The sequence below is a fragment of the Cydia strobilella genome, chromosome 8 (genome assembly GCF_947568885.1).
Source record: "Cydia strobilella chromosome 8, ilCydStro3.1, whole genome shotgun sequence".
NCBI classification, from domain to species: domain Eukaryota; kingdom Metazoa; phylum Arthropoda; class Insecta; order Lepidoptera; family Tortricidae; genus Cydia; species Cydia strobilella.
In genome coordinates, this window is record NC_086048.1 from 14,109,454 (window position 1) to 14,135,603 (window position 26,150).

General features: G+C 38.3%; 1 protein-coding gene across 1 annotated transcript in view; it reads right to left on the reverse strand.

Moving 5' to 3' along the window:
• Window positions 1-38: 38 nt before the first annotated feature.
• Window positions 39-26,150, reverse strand: part of LOC134743752 (uncharacterized) — a 126,627-nt gene continuing 100,515 nt past the window's right edge. The window contains exons 6-14 of the mRNA XM_063677396.1: window positions 23,980-24,185; window positions 22,825-22,944; window positions 20,018-20,143; window positions 19,126-19,272; window positions 10,928-11,111; window positions 7,379-7,512; window positions 6,431-6,560; window positions 5,884-5,974; window positions 39-4,904 (exon numbers count right to left, since the gene is read on the reverse strand). Of these exons, the coding sequence (XP_063533466.1) occupies window positions 4,781-4,904; window positions 5,884-5,974; window positions 6,431-6,560; window positions 7,379-7,512; window positions 10,928-11,111; window positions 19,126-19,272; window positions 20,018-20,143; window positions 22,825-22,944; window positions 23,980-24,185 (1,262 nt within the window). The 3' untranslated portion in view covers window positions 39-4,780. The remainder of the gene's footprint in view (window positions 4,905-5,883; window positions 5,975-6,430; window positions 6,561-7,378; window positions 7,513-10,927; window positions 11,112-19,125; window positions 19,273-20,017; window positions 20,144-22,824; window positions 22,945-23,979; window positions 24,186-26,150) is intronic.

Here is a 26,150-nt window from a genome sequence, read left to right on the forward strand (position 1 = left end):
TTTGATCTCGCAATAATCCAAATGATACGCTAATGACATTTAAACTTTTTATTAAATCCACAATATATTTCAAAGAATAATATAAATATAATAAATTTTGCCGATCGCTAACATAGCATTATTTCCAACAACGCTGATTAATATTATATTTCAAGTCTTACTTTAAGTAGGTAGCTAAATAATATAGGGAAGTAATTAAATGATCAGCTGTTTTTAAAACTGATTGTAAAAAATAGCCATTAAATCATTTGGACAGCATACCAAAATGTTGCTGGCAATAAATAATAATTGAGCTTCAACTCTGTTCAGCAAACAATTCACCAACGGTCAACATTATAACCAAAATCGATCTGCTTCTGTTATAATTTATCTGCTTCATAAATAGTCGAGCTGCAAAATAATTACTTTGTCAGCATGATTTAAGAATTGGTTGGCAGAAAAAATATGCCTCAGCAGTTTAATTGAGAGGTAAGCATATTAAAGGAATGATAATCTGATATAATAACATAATAAGGTGGGTTACGTTTTATTTGACAAATCAGCAGAGTTGCAGGCGGAGCGAAATCAGTCCATGTGACACGAGAAGTCAATCGTGTGCGTGTATTTCATTTTTTTTTTTTTTATGAGGCAGGCGTTTGACCACGATCCCACCTGATGGTAAGTGATGATGTGGTCTACGGTGGAGCACGCTTACTTATGAGATACCTATTAACTCTTCATTCGATGATTACTTGTTTGACACTAACTGCTACTAGAAAAGTGGGTTAGGTTAGGTTAGAACTGCGACCCCCCGCGGGTTGCTCACCTTGTCGTGGTGGAGGGGCTTAGTAACCGTGGCTTGGTCACCCACGGTGAAGCGAAGAGGCAACCAGGGCCGGCCTGTTTGGGTCGCGGGCTGGCCCGAGGAGGACGCTCCAAGTGGGCTGGTTAAGCCCGCTTGTGATGCGCCGAAGGTGGACCGTCGAGGAAGAGGAGTGTCGGTATTGCGGTAAGCTGTTCTCCCTATCTTCGGCGGCCGAGGTGGGATCGCAGGGGAAAAGGAGTGATGGTATTTCGATGCGCCACTCTCCCTATCCCCTGCGAACTTGGCGGGGCCGTTCCGCTGTAGCGGCGTTGGTGGGGCTGCAGAGGAAGAGGAGTGTCGGTGTTACGTTGTGCCGTTCTCCCTGTCCTCTGCAGCCGAGTTGTGGTTTTGCGGCAGAACCATAGACCTGATCTGTCGCCGGGCGCCGGGGAAATTCCTGGCGCCCGTGGCTTCCTTGTGGCGGGCTCGGGGGGGTCCGCTACAATACAGAATGGAAGCCGAGGAGGAAGGCGCGTCTTACCATCTGGCGCGCCTAGCGTGAAGGGCCTTCGGGCATCCGCGAAGGAGCCGCGCTCGTGGGCGGCTGCCGCCGGTGGGGTCGCAGATGACAAACGCAAGCGTTCCTGTAACCCCACCAATAGGGCGGCGAGGCGGCATATGGGGGGTTTTTTAGTGGGTACACCGTGGGCCTCATTAGCCTAGACGGGAGTCCCACATAACCACTGGGGTCACCCCCCGCACCCGGGTGGTATGCGTAATGCATTTTTCCCTCCTAACAAAAAAAAAAAAAGGTTAGAACTGCGACCTCCACAGAAACTAACTGCTACTAGAAAAGTAGGGTAGGTTAGATTAGAACTGCGACCTTCACAAAAACTAACTGCTACTAGAAGAGTGGGTTAGGTTAGGTTAGAATTGCAAATCCCGGGAGCTAGCCGGGACCTAATAGTGGCCGCTGTGCTACCTGTTCTTAAGGAATGGGTCGAACGCAAGCACGGCTCACCCTCCTTCAATCTCTCGCAGCTCCTGACGGGGCACGGCTGCTTCGGTTGGTACCTGTGTGAGAGGTTGGGAAGAGAGCCGACGACGGCGTGCTACCACTGCAACAGAGGAGCCGTAGATACGGCCTAACACACGCGCGAAGAGTGCCCTGCGTGGGCGGAGCCTCGCGCTACCCTGTCCGCAGCTGTGGGAGGAGACCTCTCACTGCCGGCGCTAATACGCCGCATGCTCAGCAGTGAGGTGGTATGGGCGGCAGTAGCCACCTTTAGTGTCACCGTCCTGACACAAAAGGAGGCTGCAGAAAGAGTGAGCCAGGACGATGCAAATTCGCTCCCTCAGCGCCGTAGGAGGCCAGGCCGGCGGCGAAGGGCCTACGCAGCCCGAATGATGCCACCTTAACGGGGACCTGCGGGTGATGGGCCGAGAGTTCGCCTGAAGAGGTTCTGAGCTGGAAGGCCCTCAAGGCCCCCAAAAGACGAGCCCGCGAGGGCAACGCCGGCAGGGTATTGGAGGTCTAAAGTCGCGTTCCCGAAACCCCGTCCACAAAGCACGCGGCGGAACATCCCAGGGGGTTTAGTCCGTGGGAGTCGGACGGATTATTTATAACGGATTCCCCCTGGGTAACAAAAAAAAAGTTAGAATTGCGACCTTTACAGAAACCAACTGCTAGGTATCTACTAGAAAACAAAGTTAGTGGGCAGTAAGTTTTTTGAAGAACAAAATGAAAGGGAAGTAATCAAATGATTTTGTTTGAAAAAATCAGTATCAGCAAAGGGTTGGTTAGGTTGGTTGGACATTTTCTGATCAACTGATTTTTCAGCTAACCAATATTTGCGGATCCGTTAAATTGTAATCCAAAATGAAATGATTCGCTTACCCACTGATTGCTTAACAAAATTTGATTAATGGTGGATCGCTTACTGCCGCTCAAATAATTAATTTGTCAACCAAATCAATTTAGAGCAGCTCAGTATGACATTAATTGCGAACTGGTTTTGAAATTGCTGACCAAATATATTTTTTTGTTCATTGATATAGGAATATTTTGCAGATCGATTAAATAACACCCAATAATATATTTTGTGATTCTAATAAAAAGACATGGCTCTTATCCATTTTTACAAAATATGTTCTTTATGAAGTACATAAATGTTGTTTTATAAGTAGTTGGGATATACATAATAGTGATGTGCAATTCCTTCAAATTTACATTAGTACTTATTTTTTTAATAGGAATTATTCGCTTTGCTGCGTAAAAATGATTAGTTATTAAAAATAAATTCAATCTAGGGATATGTTTATTTAATTCTGATATGCCTTCAGAGAGGTATGGAAAAAAGCATATATATTGGGGCAAAAGCAAGCACATTTTGATGCCAATTCAAGGAAAAACCCCTTTTGTTTGAAAAAGCGCAGTTGAAAAAAACATTATATAGGTTATTTTTTGACACCTATCCACAATTCTATAATTTCGTTTCATGTTTAAAAATTGTTTCATGTTTAAAACAAATTTAAAATTTCAACTTTTGTTTTTTTACATTTTCCGTTTCTATACAGGGACCAAACCAATCAAAATCAAAATCTGTATAATACTCGGTTTAAATTCTACAGTAAATATATTAAAATCTTTGAGATTTCTTTATTCTATTCGACGGGCGTAGTTACAATTTTTTTATATAATCTATAAGGGAAGACCTCTTTAAATATTTAAATATGTAACCTGAATTAATTGCACATCTCTCATAAAGCTTTATGCTGTAGAAAAATATGAAGAATATTTGACTAGCTAATTATATCATATCGTAATGTGTCGTTCTTATGCTATAATGTAACTTATATTTTAAATTATAAACTAGATAATTTGTCAGTAAAATAATTCTAAACAAGGATATCCACTACTAAAACACTGAAAGCTACTTCTAAATAATACTATTTATCTTTTAATACAAAAATGTATTTACTTAAACATTTATTACGCGCATTATAAACATTAACAATTAAATTATAAATAACTAGTTTAATTTGCTCAAATCTCATATTTGGTATTTCTTTGGTACATAGTATATATGTCATTGCTTCTCTTATCCTTATATTTGTTCAAATTCATAAAATAATTGCAGAAATGCATTATATGAATACACTTATAGCGGTGAAATATTTACATTGATAGAAGTGGATTGGATACTCTTGGTATGAAATTTCATTGGTGTATTAGGTAATATTTTAAAAATATTACTTATTTAAAAAATTATAGGTAGTCATATATTTCATTTCATAAACTTTGTAAGCATAACATGTACTTAGTTAATAATTATTTTGAGCATTTGGCTGCCGAAATGTTGGTTTCTAAAAGGTAACGTTTAAATATATAGGTATGTACTCGGGACAGTAAGTCTAAACATTAGTAATACAGCGTTTGGTAAATTTTAATGCCCATCTATAATATATTTTGTAATATATCCTTAATTTTACGTATAAAAAAACCCTTATTAAATGATAACTTATCTTAATAACGAATATGAAAACCATTAAATATAATAAAATATAAATCACCCAATTATCCGGGATATAGCATACCTCAATAAAACGATTTAAATAAACGTTCTTCTGAAAGGCCATAATTGAAAAGCGTGCCACACAACCCAAATTAGATAAATATACGGAACTAAAAAGTAGAAGTAGGTACTTTAAAAAAAACGTATAAACATCCTTCTGAAAGGCCATAAATGCCATAATTAAAGACAGATCCTTAAACCTTTGTCATAAACAAAAACGTCACTTACACGCCAAGGTCAAGCGAGCTTTACTTGAAAGTGTGAAGGTTACTTTAACAGCGTACGCCATAACACCTATAGTTGTCCATGGCGCTGTGGGCACGACTAGTAAGGTGGTCTTGGCGTTCAAAAGGTTAATACAAGCCAAAATAAATGAAAAAAAAAGTAAAGTGTAGTCGTCAGCATGGGTTTGGTGGGTGGTTTAGTTGGCGGGGAAGCCCATCTTGTGCGGGACGCCCTTGAGCAGCTCGTCCTTGTAGGCGGCGAGGATGGCGCGCGACATGCTCGGCTCCGCGGAGCTCGCCTCCAGGAACTGCCGCATCAGTCTGAGGAAAGTGTGTTTATCTCGTTATCCACTCAATACGAATCGCTAAGTTTTTTAAGGATACGAATAACAATAATTAGGTAAAATATTTAACTAAAGCCCTTTTTGTAATATAAGTAGGTAAAATATTTAACTAAAGCCCTTTTTGTATGTTAGTGCCCGGTTTGTATGTCTTTAGGCATTACGTGCAGTGCAGCAGTTTTTGAAAAATTGTGGCGCTTTTTTAGATCATAACGGATCATAACGGTGGCCAAAAATATGAATAGCAATCTAGAGGCCTTTCTCTAGTAACTCCATCGATACAAAACCTGATTAAACACATTTCGCCCAATAGAAAGAAATCACGAACATCGTCCGATCTAAAGAATTATTCCACTTAGCTCTGCCACTTAGGTCAGAAAAAAATTTCGTCCATTTAGGTCATCTCTGACCTAATTGGATTCCATTGTCGACAGAAAAAAATCTGACCTACTTGGACGCCATTAATCTTTTCGCCGCCATTGATTTGATATTAAGTGAATTAAGTCAGTACATTTCGTGCCTCGTGCCCCACACGCCACTATTATCGTTATTATTTATGACAGTCTGGCAAAAAAGAGTAGAAATTAAAAAGTGGCAACACTGTAGTGTCGTCCCGTTTTTCTCAGATTGATTTGAAAGAGACGACACTACAGTGTTGCCACTTTTTAATTTCTACTTTTTTTTTTGCGAGACTACAGTAGAGTTTTGAATGATTCACGGTTAGTTTCACTAGACTTATATTGACCGGGATATAGACCGTGATTACCTTTTGTATTATTTATGGGTTCCCGACCAAATATGTACGGGGTATATCCCGGTCAATATAAGTCTGGCAGACTGTACAGGTTGTTTACGTGCACTTTGTTGCTTGGCGTTGATGGCACTTTTTTACTTCATTGACGTGGCATAAAAGCTATAAACATGAAAAGTGCATATATATCTAAATAAAACTAGCTTACCGGTTAGCGGGGTTGATGCCGACGTTGTCCCGCGCCTGCATCAGCTCGGGATGGTCTCCGATGGTGTCAGTCAGCGCGGCAATCATCACGTCTGAAACAATATTAGTTATTTCTAAGTGACCATTTACTTTTTTTCTTGATTTTAAAAGTGTTTTTAATAAAAGTTCTAGTTACCTATCTACAATTTTACAAGTCTAAACTGGCAAATTTGATAAAATTCCCTCTCTTCATTGGTCATCTTGTAATTGGTTTGATGTTGTCTGACCACCAATTTTCGTTAAAAGAAAAAAACCGGTGAAATCAAGTTTTTCCTGCGGAAATATAGACTGGATCGGGAATGAGTAAAGGTCCTTAATATAACTATATTATTTAATTTGCCGTCTTGTTATTGATATTGTCGATGGTGTTCGTGAGCTATCCGTGCTCTAAATTGCAATAGTCGGCCGAACATTTAATCACTCGCGGAACTTTTTTTGTGGTTTTCGATCTCCCGTTGCCGGATCATTCTGTTAGCTAGCCTGAATATGAAGTAGCATATGAAACTCACCGAGCACTTTCTTCTCGATGGTCCTCGAGAGTTGTCCACGCTCGGCCTCTCGCTCCAGGAACGCCATGAAGCGCTGCGTTGCGGCGCGTGCCGTCGCTGGGTCACGGGACAGCGATTGAGAGAACATCATCTGTAATAAAAATATAATTTTGAAATAGTACCTAGACCAAATATGTATGAGGACTTGGGGACGATGAACCATTGCATAATACATATCTCTACAGATTAATTATTACATCTCTTCGCAATACATAGACAGCCGTCAGATTTCCCGGTATATTTCCTAGCGGGGAGCGTCCGGGTGGGTTTTAAAAAGCTTCTTGGTGTATAATAAGTGGCACAATAAGTGTCAGGGTATTCCTACATACTATAGAATGTAAGGTATGCCAGCAATTGTAATATGTCGGGTACATCTATAGTAAAGTCAGTACCCAGCTTGCGTTTTACTTACACTTTCTACTGGCGCAGTCGGTAGGATTCGAACTTACGCTTCCAAAGACGTGTCCAAAAACGATATTATTTTTAAAATAAAAATACTAAAAATAGTTTTCTACCATGTTGAATCCACTTAAACGTCCGGTGTTCTTGTACGTTTTATCTGGTGGGTCGGGGTTTCCGCTGTTTTCATGTTCCACGACGATGACCGTAAGTCCGTAACGTCGAGTTTAGGTTTACTCGGTATAGAAGGTAAGGTTTAATTTAGGCCATGAGGCTAATTCAGACCAACAGTGTGACATAAAAATGATATCTAGATGATGTCAGTCGCGCGAGCATTTCGCTCGTACTAGTCCGTACATGTACTGGCGCGAGCGAAACGCACGGGCGACTGATATCAACATGATATGTACAATGTAAGTTTGAATTGGCCTCTCTCACTGTACCTACTCCTCGATGATGACCAACTCGTTACAGTCTAAGAAAGAAGTGCAAGACCATAGACAACCTCACCTTAGCGAGCTGGTAGATGATCTCCTCCAGAGTGTACTCGGTGTACAGGGTGTCTGCGGCTTTCAGTTTGTCCATCATCTCCTCGTATTCCTCCTCGGTGATGACTGGTCCGTCGCGGTCGTAGTCAGACGTGCCTGGAAACAATGGAGACATTAGTTGACAAAAACCGTTTAGTCGCAAGCACCTATTCCTAATTAACTAATAGGCCAATACAAACGTATACTGATATCAGAATGACATAGTACTGGGTGCCTAGCCAAGATGCCATTTGTTTACGCTTCGTAGCGAACGAAATTCAACTATCACTGTTGCACTAGTATGGAAGAGCGATAGAGGGACACAAAGCGTTTCGTTGTCGTAGCGTAAGCGTTTGTCACCTTGGCTAGGCACCCGATGTCATTCAGTTATCGTGCATTTCGTTCGTTCTTGTCCGTACCTACCTAATATCGGCGCGGACGAGACGCACGATAACTAAATAACATGATTAAAATATCGTTCTCATGTCAGTACCTATATGTATATGTACCTACGTTCGAATTGGTCTGTAAGGCTCTTTAATATTGTCTTTCGTTTATTTTATTCCATAAGGCTTAATTAATCAATAAAACTATGGGCATCGTTTAGTTAGTTCTCAGCACCGAAAATCATATTAGCAATAGGTACACTTCATAGGTTAGTGCCGAATTTAAAATCATTTTGATTAAGGAATTGTAAGTACACTTAAGTAGCTAATAGTCACAGGCAGCCAGATTCTCTGTAATCCACCCTTTAAGTAGCTAGTAGGTATTTACCACAAAATACGAATGCTGTCACGGCCATTTGATAGGCTTGAATTAGATAGGTAATTTTCGCTGAACGTGTGAATCAAATCGGTAGCTCTTAAGGTCCTCTTTCATTGGCCTTCGTTTGATCCGTAGTGAAATCGACACCGTGTATATATATTAGTAGGTATTATAGTTTTCCCCGTTTCATGTTATCAAGGCAAAATTCATCCGAAAATATACCCAACCTATCGGGCACCACATCAAGGCAACAAGTTAACGATAACAGTAACTATAGATATAGAAGAGCAACCTAAAAATAGATTAAGTAACATCAACATCAAATATTCACACCGCGTTTGGGGGTGTTAGGAGGGCAAATACAGGCCGAAAATTTGTCCCGCTACGCGCGCGCGATCACAAGCGAGCGTTCGCTTTAGAATTTTAGATAAACCAATAAATGTCTAACGTAGAAGTACGAAATAAAATAACTGCGTTATAATGTGTGTGTATGTGTGTGTGTGGATATCATCTTCATATTGGAACGCCACTTGCACTATCCCACTATACCGGGGTTAACCCGTTAAACCGTTTAACCTAGTGTCAAATTGTACTGGTAACCATGGTAACTCCAGGTTTAACTGGTTAACCCCGGATTAGTGGAATGGTGCAAGTGGGCCTAAGTGCCACCACACACGCCGTAACCTCCCTACGCCAACAAACCGCAGGCTAGCGTTCGACTTAAATAAGTAAAATAGTATCTAGTCTCGAGATTTTCTAGTCTACGGACTTCGTTGTCACGTCTTTTTATATTGGGTGGTGTTAGGCAAAAGCTTGCTTGGGCTAACCGGAGGAGAATAGGATGCGTGGTTGTGTTCCTTATTCCAGACACGCCACTGTGACAGTGTAACATGAGTCTAATATTGCTTCGGGAAATGACAATTTTAATTTAATTGATGCGCGCGTTGATTAAATTAGGATCAAGGTCGTGTGAACATATAATATTATCTTGTATATGGCTGTAACATCATTATTTGGGAGAAAGCTGCCTGAGTTTGATTACGTAAGTTCAGCATTAAAACTTGACTGGTTATGAGTTGTTTAAATAAAAAATTATAAATAAAAATAAATAAGTTGATTTTATTTCAGGCAAGCACCCATATAAAACACAGAATAACCTATAAAATGAAAAATCAGAAATGAGACAAAAGTGTAAAAAGTTAAAAGTAGAATTATAAAAACTTCCCTATGATTTAATTTTATTTACAACTTGAACAACTTTCACTTAATAAAACAAATTTAAATGGAACATCCACCTTCGCCCTGAGGTTTTATTTCGTTAGCCTTAGGTATAATTACAAAGTCACCTACATAATATTATTTGAATTAGGTTTTGTATTGATTTCAATGAAATTATTATTTTCGTCGTATTTTAAAAGAAAGCAAATTCATAAACTTAACTATTAAAATATTGTCTTCGGTTACCGCGATAGTTACTCATGAAATAAAACTATGAAAACGGATTATATCGCGTATATTAAATTTATAATACATCCCGACGTTTCGAACCCTTTACAGCGTTCGTGGTCAACGGGTGACTGAGGAAAAATTACAAAGTGCAAAAATACCCACATACTAAAAATAATGAACAATCATAGACTATAAACTTTAAGGCTGGTTGTGCATGCTTATGAACCGATTTTGCATCACCCGTTGACCACGAACGCTGTAAAGGGTTCGAAACGTCGGGATGTATTATAAATTCAATATACGCGATATAATCCGTTTTCATAGTTTTATTTCTTAACTATTAAACTTCAAAAGCTACCTACAAATCTATTCTGACCAGACATAAAACGAAAGATCCGAGACATAAAATACAGACGGATATAGTGATAAAAGTTTAATGCGTCTTTCATGAACCACTTCCCGTTTTGCACAATTTAACTCCGTCAAGTTTAGTGCTCATGCCATAAAAGTTGATTCGAGGTATAACATTTTGCTATATACAAGTTTAATTGGTACTTGACGGTGCACTAACCACTAGGAAACTATAAGGTTAGATAGCTCTTACGCTCAAACGACTTTTCAAGTAGATATCCTAAAAAAAACATGATAAAATGAGAGCAAAGTTGAATATTAAGAATATGTGTCGTTGTTGACTCGCCGACAAAAGAATTGAGATCTATTGTGGGTGCCAAGTTCTAAACTTATAGAAAATCCAGAAATTATAAAGGATTTGACTTGACTAGGTTTTACCAACAAATTAAATTTTAGAAAAGCAACATAGGCAAATATACCTACGTAAAAACTAGCCAAGTCAAATCCTTTATAATTTCAGGATTTTCTACACAGCTTAGAACTTGGCACCCATATAGATCTCAATTCTTTTGTCGGCGAGTTCTTTTGCTCTCATTTCTCATTTATGCTTTTGTTGGGATATCATATCATTACTTTTTGTACAGAAATAACTATAGTATTCATCATGGAAGTAGCTTTGCCCAAGCTGAAAAGGAGACCTTTTAATATTACCTGGGGTTTTAATGTATAATTTTGCATATTAGATTATTTTAAACCGGGTCACTCACGTATTATCCGCCGCGTGTACACGCCGCGCCCTCGACCAGTGAAGACGTGTCGTGTCTCCGTGAAGACGGTCCTCGTAAATTGGACCGAAACATGTCGAGCTATTCGACTTAATAATACGTGAGTGACCCGGTTTAAAATAATCTAATATGTTTGAGTCTCACGGGAGTTTTATAGTATAATTTTGCAGTCAAATACTTACTAATGATATTAGTCTGCAGCATAGGATCGAATCGCTTGACGGGGTCGGGCCTGAGTTCAGCAGGCAGCGCCATGGGCGATAGGTTGTTGCTGAGCTCCCAATTCTTTGACGCGATGGAACGGACGATGTCCGGGCTGTTCCCGAACGGGAACGACTGGAGGGACATCGGCCGGTATTGGTAGTCCTGGAAATAATGGTTAATGAGCTTAACGCATTCACTGCTAGGGGGCTTGGCCTAGGAACAAACTTGTATGACGGTGAACGCACATGTGCGTTGGGGGCAGTGAGTGTTAACCATTAACTTTAGTCCAGAGGGCCTATCGCGAAAATCGAAATTTGGTTATCTTTATCTGCATCACTTGCATATCCGAGCGATAGTAGGCAGATAACGAAATTTGGATTACCTAGATAATTAAAGCTAAAAGGGTGACTTAAGAATAGGGATCAATTTACTGTGTCCAACTGTCGAAGATTTAATATCCTGTGGCTCATTTCAAGAATCCATTATGAAATCTCTAGTATGCATTAAACGAGTAATATTGCAGCCCCTGAAACACGAGGCCTTTTTAATATTCCCAGTTGAGCGATATTGTAATTAGGTTTCAATAGGCCACTGGCTTTCCTTCTTACATATATTTTATTTCAGACTGAAAACATTTAGGTGAAGAAAAATGAGCAACTTCAGTTCATTTGTAATTCACCGCAAAAGCAAACATTCTGTGCGGAAAGAGAAGAGTCGTGAAATGTATTGGTTCCCGTATATACCACGACTCTTCTCTTTACACCACAATTTGTACCTATCCAGCAGTACTTTCGCATGAATACATCATAATACCTACATCTGATCCCGAGCGAAGTCTTTTAAGAACAATAGAAAGAACTATTGTCGAAAAGTTTTCCGCGCATTGTTCGACATCCGAGTCTGACTTCGGGCTCCTTCAGTTCGAATATTAGTTTAACGTGATATATACGACGTACATTGTTCACGATAGGTTCTACCTACCTATTATTTTTTCATCTCTAATGTTCGGAAATTTCATTTTTATATGTACATAGACAGCCGGGAAGAAAATTGCTTTTAGTGGGTTAAGAGGGATATATTCGACCCTAGGGAGTTATACTTTCAAAGTATACCTATATATTTACAATTAGCTATATAGCAATAAACCGTTTATGAAATTTGTCACTTAAGTTATTACATTTTGTATGTTTTATAGAATACTTATGTATTTTACTTTCCTCTTAGTCGAAGAACTGACAGCGTTTAAATCTGGTGAAAGAACCTATTTCACCTTCGAGGGACACCAATAGTGCAACTAGTGGTGTCGAACTATTAAAATAACTCGGGTGTAATGGGTCACTTTCAACCCTTGGTTAACAATTACCGATTTATCCATAGGTACTCTTCGGAGAACGGAACCCTAAAAATCGAACTAATTTTGTAACTTTAAGGATCGGCGGATATTAACGATTTCCCGGCACAGAATCCGTATACGATCCATACTTCCATACTAATATTATATATGCGAAAGTCTGTCTGTCTGTCTTTCTGTCTGTGTGTTCCCTCTTCACGCTTAAACCGCTGAACCGATTTAGATGAAATTTGGCATAGAGATAGGTTGAGTCCCTGAGAAGGACATAGGATTTTATCCCGAAAATCATCCCTTAAGAAAGTAAAAAGCGGGGTGGAATTGAGATAATTAACGAAGTGCCTGCTAATTTGTGTGCATAATATGCTCAAAATTAGATTGCTATGAGAATATTTCCAGGCGCTATTCTTACTCTAGCTGCGGTTACTAAGTCCACGCAGACGCAGTGGCGGGAAAAAGTTAGTATAAAATATGGGAATTATTGAGCCAAGGGCGAAAGTTAGCTGTTAATTTTGTTCAATCAGAGATATGGTAAATATATTTGTATTTTTTTAAGCTGTCTGAATGTTATTTAAGAACTCTTCCTACAATTCGGACATCTTAAAATTGTATTTATATATAACAGTGAGAGATCGAACAAGTTTAATGTTTTCGATATGTAAGTTAGCCGTTAGTTTTTCTCCTTCTATTTTGCTAACCTGTGTTGTTGAGTTGATGCTATATTCAGAATTTTACAACGAGTAATTGACTACTTAAAAGGAAATGATTCAAAAAGCGCATCCACGTAGAACAATTTAATGTGAAAAAAGCTCGTACGTCTATTTGACTTAAATAATACACGGAAAGCGGATCTGTCTTGGATCTGTGGTGGCCGTAATCGAGTTTGTTTTTCATAATATAATAAAACGAAATAAACCTTGTTTACTGCTGGGTACGTCACGGTATGGAGCTTTTATCAAATCAATTAACTCTCGACGTTTCATGATAGTCTGCCCTAGATAAATAAATATAATGTTCCTCCCTCATGGCGAGATAGCTGACTGCAGTTCTCTGTTCTGAGCAAAACGAAATTAAGTCTGGAGTATTGGAAATCAGAAAGCCATTTAAGCTTAAACTTTCTTTCATTAAACTTTAGGTATTTTTTTCTGCGAAATAACATTATGAAAAAGTTGAGTGCATTTCTTTCAGAGCTTAAATAGACTTAGAATGAGGTGCCCAATAAGAAGTAGGTATTACTGACTACAACCTATTAAAAGCAAACAAGTTTCATAATAAGATTTTCAATGCTTAATTATGTACTTACATACACTGCTTCATCTACACACATACATATTATAAGCTCTCTTGCGGCATTGATCAAAATTGATTTAAACTCACGATTTCTATCAAAACTATTTGCAATTGACAGTTCATTTTGAGTAGAACGTCATCTTGATATATAATATTAGAATCATTCCATAAAATTAAATAAGTAGGTACCACAATAGTGTATAAGTACATAAATTAATTAATTCCTTCAGAGATGTTTGTGAATGTCATAAGTCATAATAAAATCGAATTTTATGTTATTGTACGCAATAATGACATTTTCACTGATAACAAATTTGTTCTATAAAACAGTACCCTTAAACTGACCGTAATTTTTTGAACGCATCATAGATAGTTTAAGGTTTATTATAACTAAGTATTATGTGTGTTAGGTATTTTTTTTAATAAAGCCCATTTTGGATCTTAATCTGAGATTACCTTATACAGTAAAATTTTATACACAATTTCGAGGAAAATCAATTTGCTTGATTGACTTAAGCCCCAACCGTTTAAGAACTTGCATACAATATTCGATACATTGCTAACTACAACGAATTTTAGTCGATCGACAAAATACCGCAATGAAACGAGAGTTCTTGAACCGTCTAGGTAAATGGGGCTTTGACGAGTTCCATTCGACTCCGTCAGAATGTCAGAGCCATCAATGACAGAGGCGTGTTCAAAGCGTGTTATATAATAACGAGTATAACACGGACTGTAACATGGCAAACCTGCATAGTGAAGCCACCGCGTGCACTGACCGGTTGTAAAATAAAACTAAGCCATTTGCCCGTCTTTTGTTTTTTGTCATTTTCTCTTGGAATTTTGTTGCAAATAGCACAAGTTTGATTTTATTTATTTATTGTGACTCAATTCTTATGATTTGTATTAACAGTATTAGCGAGGGCTGCGTCTAATGTAGGTGAAATTTGTATAATTGTATAAATAGTGTTAAGTTTCTGTTTATGTTTAAATAAAACCTATTCCAAGTCTTATTTGTACGTCACTGGTTCTTGGTAACTTAATGAAGCTTGGGTTAGGTTCCGACCCGACAACTAAGAACGCACGATTGTTGCAGCCCTTTCTTTTGGTTTAAAACTGAAGACGCATGATTGAAGCTAATTATTTTCTGGATATTCGCTCCTGAAGTTTTTATCTGCTATTGGTTTTGACTCGCGTATACTGATAGAAATTAGTTTAATTTATTGTACATATTTTTACTATTATATTGTTTTACTATAAGAATCTAGCTTTCATTTTCTACTGCTCTTGTTAGCCGGCTACAGGACAACCAGTGACGTAACGCGCCACAATACGGTTATGGCGTGTTATGTCACTGGTTGTCCGTGTTATACTCGTAACACTTAATTAAACACTTAATAAACTCAGAGAGCGATCGAAAATCCGGCTAAGTGAAAACGTAGCTTAACAGCCAGTAAACGGTTACGAGGGCTGCTAACCACGGCACTCTATTTTTATCACACCCTAGTCATAAACGTAGATTAAACCTTTGTTACCTATTCGGGTCATATTGCAGGAACGGGGCCAATCTTGAAGAGATTGTGACAACCCTATTGTGCCCGTATGTACCTAATCAAGACGAGCCAAGCGAAGCGCAAGGGCACTACCTACCTTTTCTCGAAGCGCTTCGTCGTTTTTTTAACCCTCACAATTTGGATTATACCAGGTACACAAAATTCACGGGATATAAGGCCAATAGTAAACTTACATTAAAAGTTTCAATTGCTTAGCTCTTATACTTTAGATTTTATTGATATCTAAAAAACCCGATTTCGTCACTCACTCACTCACTCACTGGTGATCATCAAAATTCTAGGGTGGGTACTTCCTAAAGCCCTAGAAAGCTCAAATTTCATATGTAAACTTAGTATTAGTACACAAATAACAAAAAAAATCTAATACTTTTATCCCCCAACCCCTAAAACTAGGGGATGGAAGTTTGTTTGAGACTACCGCAAATTTTAATCCTAGATTTAAGGTAGGAAATTAAATGTTTAAAAACAATCTCTGAATCTTATACTACCTAAAAATAATTTACTTTTACGTTTCTGACTATATACATTAAACTTTATTTAAAATTACAGTTTACAGTTTTAAATTACCTAAGTTTTTAAAGTACGTCAGTATTTAAAATTGTTTAATATTTACTTACATATTTAACAGTTTTACTTCGCTATTCGAATTCCAGTTGACAGTCGGATTGTACTAAAGGACAAAAGCTGCTGATACCCACAACTACAAGTACCTAGGTCGAAAGTAGGTCGCCGATAAAGAAAATGGGACGCATAGTCGCATAATATAACAATAGTCCTTTTAACGAAAATGTACGTGAAATAGACCAGTGTGACAACCACCAGTTTGGCACTGACATAAACGCTTTCGAGATCGTATTTTACTTTCTATGCATCTCGCTCGTGTTCGCATATTAGTGCGAGCGAGATATATAGAAAACAAATTACGTAGACGTTAGCGTATATGTCAGTTTTGACACTGTCAGTGACTCAGGGTACGGGTACAGGTACCTTTACCTACGTGTTAATATGCTAGATGACAATTGAATGTATGGACAAAACAAGAAACTTGCGTTTTTGTCGGTGAAATATTGCGGTAGCTGTACAATCCTTTTTTGGAACTTTTTTCCTTCTTGGTACTTAAAAAATTACTTGAATTTTGAAACTTTCAAGTCCTGTATTTTTGTATTATTTCCATATATTATTTTAATATCTACATTATTGTGTAATCATCCCTATTCTTACCCTGTAAATAAATCCTCCCTTTTTTCGGAAATAAAGGCAAAATAATGGAATTTACCGTCTCAGCACAGATTTGATCTCTCGGGTCTAGGTCACCTGCCTACACATCCTGTTAAGCTAAACCTATAGGTACAAAAATATGTGGTCGCGGTAAATATTTTGTTATCAAATCACATTTATAATCGGGTCTATCGCGAATTTAATAAATAAATAAATAAAATAAAATAGCCATTTATTTCGACCTCAAATTAATTTTTTTACATTTCTTGTCAAGTTTTAGGAAAAAAAACAAAACATGTCAAATTCTTAATTTAAACATAATAATAATAAAGTTCTTTGTCGTATATGTTATTTGGTATTTTTATTGACATCGGTCGACTTTCCTCCCGGCATAGGTCTCCCCTATGACCTCCATTCCTCTCTGTTGGTTGCTCTTCTTGTCCATGTCCATGTTGGTCCAGCGATAGCTCTTATGTCATCTTCCCATCTGCGGTAAGGTCTGCCTCTTTTCCTTTTCCCATCTTTGGGGTACCAAGTTGTAACAATTTTTGACCATTTCTGTCCTCGTTCTCTCACCATGTGCCCAGTCCATTTCCATTAAGTTTATTTACCGACGTTTCGACGCAGGTTTACCCGACCCCTCGGGGGTTATAGACCCGATTATAAATGTGATATGTGTTCAAAGCGCGAAGGTTTTAAATGTTGTATTTTGTTATCAATTTGTAATTGGAATCGGCCACCCGTTTAATGTAATTTGCGTTACAAGTTACAATCAAAATTTTGTTTCGTTTGTCGTACGTGCTTTTACATAAGCTCGTACAGCTTGGCAAAAAAGAGTAGAAAATAAAAGGGGCGCCACTGTCTATGTAAAACGTCTTGCATATGGCAACTATTGAGTCACTAGCTTTGACGTCTCTTTTGTATGTAAACAGTAAATGTTGCCATGATAAAAAAAATTGTTCCATTTCTACTCTTTTTTGCCAAGCTGTATGTATTATAATATAAAGCGTCTAGAGCTCAAGTGCAATGAGGGCTAACGCGTATGAATTCGCCGCTAGGGGCGCTAGTGTAGATGGTGGTCTTTTCCATAGTTCGAAATGTCAAATGTCACTTGTCACTTCAATGACTGACAGCTGTTCTTTAGTCTTTTGGACCACCATCAACAGAGGCGCCAACTGGTGAGCAAAAAAACGATAGCCCTCATTCGCTTGTTTTAAGAAAAAAAAAGTACAATCAGATCTCTTAAACTAAATAACAAACACTACTTCATTATAAAAGTTTTTCAAAGAAGAAAATCTCAACGAAAGTTGTCACTGTCGACCTTACTGTTGTAAATCTCAACGAAAGATATCCCTGTTGACCTTACTGTTACAAATCTCAACGAAAGATGTCACTGTTGACCTTACTGTTACCCCTATACTCGTAATTACCATCACTCTGTGATGGTAACTAAGCCATCTTTTCGTGTCCGATGACACGCTCCGCAGGTCATTCAACTACACATTGACGCAACGAAACACAGGCGACATTCAGGGGTTCGTGAGTTATTAAAATGAGATCGCAATCGCTTATTTGTCGGCGTTTACAATTTGCCCCTACAAACGTAAAATAATGTAGGATGCAACTGAGTGATAAGATTTGCGTTGGAGTATTTTAAGAGTGAGTGCGTGGTGCTAAATGAGTTTGGGATCGGCAAAAAACTCGACGGGACACATCTTTTCAAAACATTACATCTTATAATTAACATGCATTACGAGTAAATAAGAAAAAAAAATATAGTTTAAATTACTGTAGAATTCATGCAATTACATACAGTAGGTATCTTTCTTTATAGAAATTTGATTTAAAAATATATGGGTATATGTCAGGATTAACCCTTCACTTCTGACGAAAGCCTTTCATTGAACGTTTCCTTGACAAGGATTACGCTATAATGTAAGTATGTACCTACATAGCGTAGATCGATCACGGTCGCTGATGAACACAAATGTATATTGGTAATATGTGTTTTCAAATAAATAGTTTTAAGGCATTCATTATACCTCGTTTTCTAGCATTTGAAAAAAGGTAAACAATTTTGACGTGTCTTTTTATTGAAAAACACTTGAAAAATATGTAACAAATTAGCAATTACATATAAGGTAAGGGGTAAGACCCTATGTCGACCGGGATATGGACCGTGATTACCTTTTGTACGGTTTCGAGCTCCAAATATTTCGACGTATAAGTCTAGTAAAACTAACAGTGAATAATTCAAAACTGTAAGACTATCACTTGTATGGAATCCTTATACTGTTAGTCTTGCCCCGAGAAAAATAAACTATACCCCACCTTTATTATTATTAAATGATCAATTACATTTAAGAACAAATTAAATCATTTCTATTATTATTATTTTATATATTTTTTTCCTTCGTATATGACATTTATTTCAGTTTATCAATTACATTATTTTGGTTTCATAAAGTAATAGCACCTAGTACTCGTACCTACTATTTTTTAAGTGTATTTCAATAAAAAGATAATTATCAAGATTGTTTGCCACTTTTCTAATCCTAAAAAAAAAGAGTTATAGAACGTTTTTTGTTAATTTAAAGTTTAGGTGATTGCTCTTAATCTGTGTTGTGTTTGTGCGTATTATGGTACGTTCTATGAGTACCTATGTAGTGTCTGTGTTAGTCGATAATGACCTTTAAGTATTTATTTCCCAGAATATATAGTTGACTTCTCTGTACCAACAGTTTACCTTGTTAGCTTGTTCCATCAGCAGACTCCTCAGCTTCTCCTGCTGCGCCGTTTCCTCGGCTCGGACGTTCTGAGAATAGTGTGCACGTAGGTAGTCGATGTTGAATTTAATCTCCTGGAGGAATGCGATGGCTTCTTCCTTGGACATCTGAATAGGAAAACAATTTTTAAGTTTTGTTCCTAAACCTACCTAAACTGTTTTCAACCTACTTAGTTATTGATATCAGGTAGGTATCCTCTAAGAATACATTTTTTTACGATTCGCGAGATTGTGAATTCTTATTGTGAAATTTAATTGCGCTACCAAATATTGAAAACCTGTCGCAAACTTGAGTCATAAACATAATTCAAGCGTTTGTTGCGAATATTGCTGAAAAAGTGGCTACATTGTTTGATAGCATGTCATTTACGAAATAACTTAAAAATATGCAGCAAATTTGTCAACCCTCTGTCTACAATATGAGGTCGTTGAAATGCTTGATCCAGTTTCGGGCCTTCAAAGCAAAGAATCATTTCACCAATGCCATTGAAAGCCGGTACACAAAACTGATCAAGCACTGACGTTTACAGCTCAACTGTACCAATTTATTCATTCCTTTATGTTTGCATAGAATATCCGAGTATCGTCACGGGAAGCACGCACCGTTGATCGCTAATGCAAACATTAGTGGCTAATTTGTTGGAGAGCAACTTCTTTCAGGCTTAATACCACCAGCCCTGTAATATTTCAGGGCCACTCCACACTAGCGTCTCCCGAGCGACGGCGTCTAGTCAACTCTATGGCTGCTGCTCAACGCAATGTTGGCGCAACTGCGCAGCGACACCATTTTCCATAGCGCTGAATAGACACTGACGCTCAAAAGACGCTAGTGTGGAGTGGCCCTCAGACTTACCATTCCTTCCTGTAGGAACTCTTCGATTGCCGCAGTCACTCCACGCTCGTCTCCGGTCCAAAACACGTACTCCGCCATGTCGAGAGGAGAGTACTGAACGCCGGTGTACGAAGTATAATGGTCAATCTAGGTAAAAGACATGTCATCAATATAAAATATGAAGTATATATATATATATATATCGCAATACAGCGGGGAGATGCTGCCAGCATCCTCGGCACCATGCCAAAGGGGCCACATTTTCTAGATGTATTTTAGTTTTATTTAGTTTTAGTTTTTAGTTTAAATTTAGTTTTATTTTATAGATAAGTTCGTTTTTAAGAAATGTATTGTTAATTTTTAGATATACTCGCTACTCGACTAAGATACTGTAGTCCGACCGAAAAAAAAGACTATGTTTATTTAACGATTAACTAAAGAAAAGTTAGAGTAAATCAGGTCCGACGTCAAGGGGATAGCATGACGAACTCGACGTCTTCGGTGAAGACTGGTGGAAATCTGCTCAAGGGATTCGGAAAGGTGGCTGAAGAAGAGGAAGATTTTTGCCCATCAGTGGCATACTCCAGACTTGCCGAAAAGTATATAAAGTCCGTCTACTTAGGAATGAGTAAATTATTTTTACCTAATTTAAGACTACGCGCAACCAGGGGTGCGAAACTCGCTTCGGGCAAACGGGGCAAACTCGGCTCCATTCGGCTCAGCATTGCTCCGCTATGTGGCTCCGAGCAATTATTAGGGTTGGCACAATTTGACGTCCCTTTGCGTGCACGATCACAGATAAGATAATGACCTGAATTTTGACAACCCTAAATAGCCGAAAGGGATAGTGCCATATATTAGAAAGGGACATCATGGTTCAACCCTGAACCGCTGTCAAACTTCGGTTTTGTGGGAAGTTTCCTTTCTGTACGGTAGTACTATTATTTATTCTGTGGCGCAACTCAATTAACTCTTCGAGCGCTAGGTCACATTTATTTGCTCATCTAATGTACCCTCTCTCAATGTCATGAAGTATTTGAACTGCAATGCCTACATAGATAACCGCAATTATTTATGAGTTATTCAGACTTTGATCAATTTTTCTATACCATGAGCAATAAAATTATGAAAGCAAAGTAATTATACAGATGTTATATTAAGCAAAGGCAAATAATTTCTGGAAACTGGCCATCTACGAATCCGACTAAACCACAACATAAAACAAGGCTATAGCCGCGACTATAGTGCGACATAAAATAGTAGAAAATTAAATAAAATGGAACTAAAATAATTCTATACTAAATTGTTGCCATGTTTAAGCATTTTACGTCAAAAATGAGACAGTTACGTATGAAGTGGCGTCCTTAATAATTGTCTACAATTTCTTGTCGGACTATACAATGAACCGAATTTCATAGAGAAAGGTCTGACTATAGGTACCTAGACTTATTTAGGATTAAGCACTTGATATGACGTGTTCAGTAATTTAATTTTGAACCCAAAACAAAACAGTTCAACTATGCTTATTAGAATTCTGTGTTAAGCTCTGTGATAATATTCAATTTGTTATATGTAATAACTAATCTATAGTCGATATACTTCACTACGTAGTATAAAACAAAGTCGCTTCCTGCTGTCTGGCTGGACGTCTGTCCCTATGTATGCTTAAATCTTTAAAACTACGCCACGGATTTTGATGCGGTTTTTTTTTAAATAAATCACTATGATCACTCTGATTCAAGAGGAAGGTTTATATGTATAATACATCAGCATTGCACCCGTGCGAAGCCGGGGCGGGTCGCTAGTAATCAATAAAATAAATAAATAAACGAAGCATTAATGGCCTAATGGTCGACCATTTGTACGTCATCGTGAAAACTTTCAACTTTATGGTTTGGAGTTTTTAACCATACCTTGTTTGGGATAGTTATCGGAACCTGGGCTTCTATTACTATTATTATAGACAGGAAAGGGAGAAACAGTATAAGAGGTAATCAATTACTTAATGATAGTGTTTTCTCTGGCACCGTTTCTATCCACTTATAGGTCTTCGTTTAAGAACGAATCGTGTCAAGTTACGGTCTCAAGTTTAAGTTAAACGTTCAGTGAACTCGACAGACAATTTAATTGGGGCGCTCAATTTGACCTATTCTGCCGTGGCGACTGACACAAATAACAAGGTCCTTATAATTAGATAATTACTCTAATCCTTAAGGAATATGTTTTGCAATTGTGGGGTTTTCTTGAATTCCAAGTATTCCAACGTGTTAATACACGTAACGGCTATTAATAATCCAAATTTTGTTTACGATTTCTCTTAACGGATATTTTTTGACTTCTCATGAAACCTTCAATATTTTTTGGTAATGTTATTATAAAAGGATTGGAACTGTCAGAAACAAAACGGCAAATTAAACTAATTTAACGGTGTAACTCACGTATTTTTAGTCACTCGCGCGACATGTTTCAGAGAGCTTACGTTAAAGCACTACAGTGCTGAGGGCCTACCGCGAACCACGTTCGACGTGTTGCCTCCCTGTCATACTTACGTACGAATTTATAAGAGCGACAGGGGAGCAACACGTCGAACGTGGTTCGCGGTAGACCCTCAGCACTAGTGCTTTAACGTAAGCTCTCCGAAACATGTCGCGCGAGTGACTAAAAGAACGTGAGCACCAGTTTACGTTGCCTCGGCGCTCCGCTTATCTACTGTCGCGTATGTCGCACGTCGTATAGGGCGCGCGATGATTCAAGATAACCGTGTAAGTAATTTGTTTAATGTTACTATGACTCACGACTCACGACAGTTTAAATTCGACCGAGCTTACATTGTTCTTAGTTTCCTTGGTGATGTCGGCGTTGAAGGCTCGCCGGATGGCAGTGTGGCCGTCCTTCTGGTTGTTGGTGGCCGTGCCCGGCTGCACTAGGCGAGCCGCTCCATGGAATACCTGGCAGAAACAATCAGATTAACACACTTTTTTTTCGCTTCAACCCTACAGCGTGGGGTATCATTGTTGCAGTTGCAACTAATTTTGATTATCTTTAGTAACACAACGATTTCTCTTAACACATTCGCGGACACGAATGCTATATTATATAGCAGTCGCGTAGTTTTTTGTTTCCCTTGGCCTATGACACATGACATCACTAGGCGTCCGTTAACTACTATTAATCTAGGTAGGTAGTCACAAATCTTAGCGGTGACCTCCTCGTTAGCAGGCTTAGTCGCGTCAACTACTCTGATGTGTGAGCTCTCTTAATCCACCGTACAGTACAGTAAGGTGGAAGTCTAAATTACTTGTAGTAGTTGTAGTACGAGTAGGTATGTATAATAGGAAGAGACATGTGTTAACCAAACCACGACGTTTGAAATAAACACTTTCGAAAGTTAGACCAAACCATTTTTCCTTTATTTAAATAAATAAAATAAATAAATAAAAAGTCATTTATGTTGTTGTTGTTGTTTGTAATTTCAAACATTGTTATGTACGAGTAAGTCTTCCGAAGCATCGTCGAAATTGAGTCCTGCATCAGTTGAGTCTTCTCTTGACTGTGTAACCTCAGTGACGTAAATAGTTAGGTAACTGCCTATTATATTAGCGGTGACCTCGTTATTAGAAGCCACGCCGAACGTCAAAAAAATGAGCCTGGATTTTGCCAGGTACAGTGAGCTGTAAAATTGCATGGCCACGTAGTTAATGAATTCATTCATAAAGTGTCCCAGCATAATTGTGCAGCTGCGTGTCTGATCTTTAATATCCTTGGCAACACAAGCGTCTTGACTATTAGTCTACCTAGTCACTAACCTTAGTATCTAGTGACCTCCTCACTAGTAGGCGCAGTCTCGTCAACCACACTGACATGCGAGCTCTCTTGAACCATCGTGCGGTGGACGCCCTCGGGAGGCACGTCCAGTTTCGCCGGGACGTGTACTAGTTATCTCTTGACTAAACCAGAGTGACGTAATACTTGAAATGTATTACCTTAGTAGTGACCTCCTCGCCAGCAGGCGTAGTCGCGTCAACCATGCTGACATGCGAGCCCTCCTGAACCATCGTGCGGTGGACGCCCTCGGAAGGCACGTCCAGTTTCGCATGAGCGTGGACAATAGGTTTCTCTCCCGGCGCCGCGTCTGCCGAGGCGTGCTGCTCTAGCCGAGAGATCAATTCACCGTTGGATTTCACTGCATCTAAAAAGACATGTTTTATATACGTTCTTAAATGCGTATTCAGAAAATAAAATGTTCTAACAAGTTTGATGGATCTTTTATATATTTATTTAAACTTTATTGCACAAAGATATACAATTATGTACAAATGGCGGACTTAATGCCGAAAGGCATACTCTACCAGTCAACCATAGGCCCAAACAGAAGGAGAAACAAACAATCTAGTAAAGACAAACATTGTATAATAATATGTATATATACTTACATAAACATACATATATATTATATAAATAAATATACTAAATCATATATGGGATGAGATGGACATTAGACGAGTTCTTCATTTAGCAGATGACTACGGAGGAGTACGGAGCATCCGCTTGAAAACTAATTTGCTTGGGGCTTGTCTTATAGGGAGAGGGAGTGCATTCGAGAGACGGATCCGCCTGAAAAGCGAAATAATCAAACATAAAACCGGTACTAAGGAAGGATTAAAAGTTTAAGTGATCGGGAGGAACGCAGTTCACATCCGGGACGGGAGGCATCAAAATTTAATTTACTTTTGAGATATCCTGGAGCAGAAGTCTCGTAAAAGATAGAAAATAATGTGCAAAGAATACGAAGTGTTCTACGACGACGAATGGAAAGCCAATTGAGCTGACGGCGATAATAGGACACATGATTGTATTTACGAAGGCCATAGATGAAGCGTATACCGTTATTGAGGAGGCGATCTAATTTGTTAAGGTGCTCCTGAGAGATGTTAGTGGTGCACACGTCGGCATAGTCAATAACGGGTAATAAATACTAATGTCTGAACAAGTAATATTTTTCTTTTATGTTTTATATCAGTGAATAAGTTATGTCTCTATGTGTGTGTGTGTGTGTGTGTGTGTGTGTGTGTGTGTGTGTGTGTGTGTGTGCCTGCATAGGGTTTGTATAAGCGGGTGATTAGATAATAGGATTTCAATCTAGTACCTACCAATAAAGTGAATGACGGCCTTTACAAACGTTGTCGTGGTTTAATATTTATTTTTGCACTATTTTAAATCGTACTTAACTATTTTTTTATGAAGCAGCGTTACTCCAAATTTTTAAATTAAAGGAAAAGGAGGACCGGTGTTCCAATGGTCGCAGGTTCGAGTCCTGCCGGAAGCGTACTTGTATTTATACCAAATTGACCTTTAGATTTAGTGCCCATCGTCAAAAGTGAACAAAACGCCGGATCAATACCCACATAATTTAGGTAGAAACGAAGGTAAAAATATCGATCCAGACAAATGGCTCAAAAATTTGTGAACACGATTTTATTGTTTATGGTGTAAGAGCGTACACAAATTTTTGAAACTTTGGGAATGTATATGTTTATGCCCTTGACTGTACCTACTTGATTAATGTTTATTTTGGCATAAGTATTAATCTCGCAAGGGTGAGGTTATTGAAACACAACATTGTGTGAAACACGGGTGAATCGGGTGATAATAAAATTGTAAAGTCGTGTCATAAAAAACCTTCTCATGACTCTCGTTAACATTTTGCGCCAACGTTATTACACAATATGCCTTATTTTATCATACATACCTAGTGTACAGTCAAGGTATTAAACATTGACATGGAAAAATATGTATGCGCGACCTTTTTGCCCATTATTAAGGTAGTACGTACAATAATATTGTCTTCGGTTACCGCGATAGTTACTCATGAAATAAAACTATGAAAACGGATTATATCGCGTATACTGAATTTATAATACATCCCGACGTTTCGAACCCTTTACAGCGTTCGTGGTCAACGGATGACTAATTCAAGGAACAACGTGCAAAAATACCCACATACAAAAATAATGAACCATCATAAACTATAAACTTTAAGGCTGGTTGTACATGCATAATTGGTTCATAAGGCTAGTTATACAATACAACTATTTTCAAATAAAGATATATATATATATATGTACGCGACAAAGCTACGCCGGCTTCAACCCTA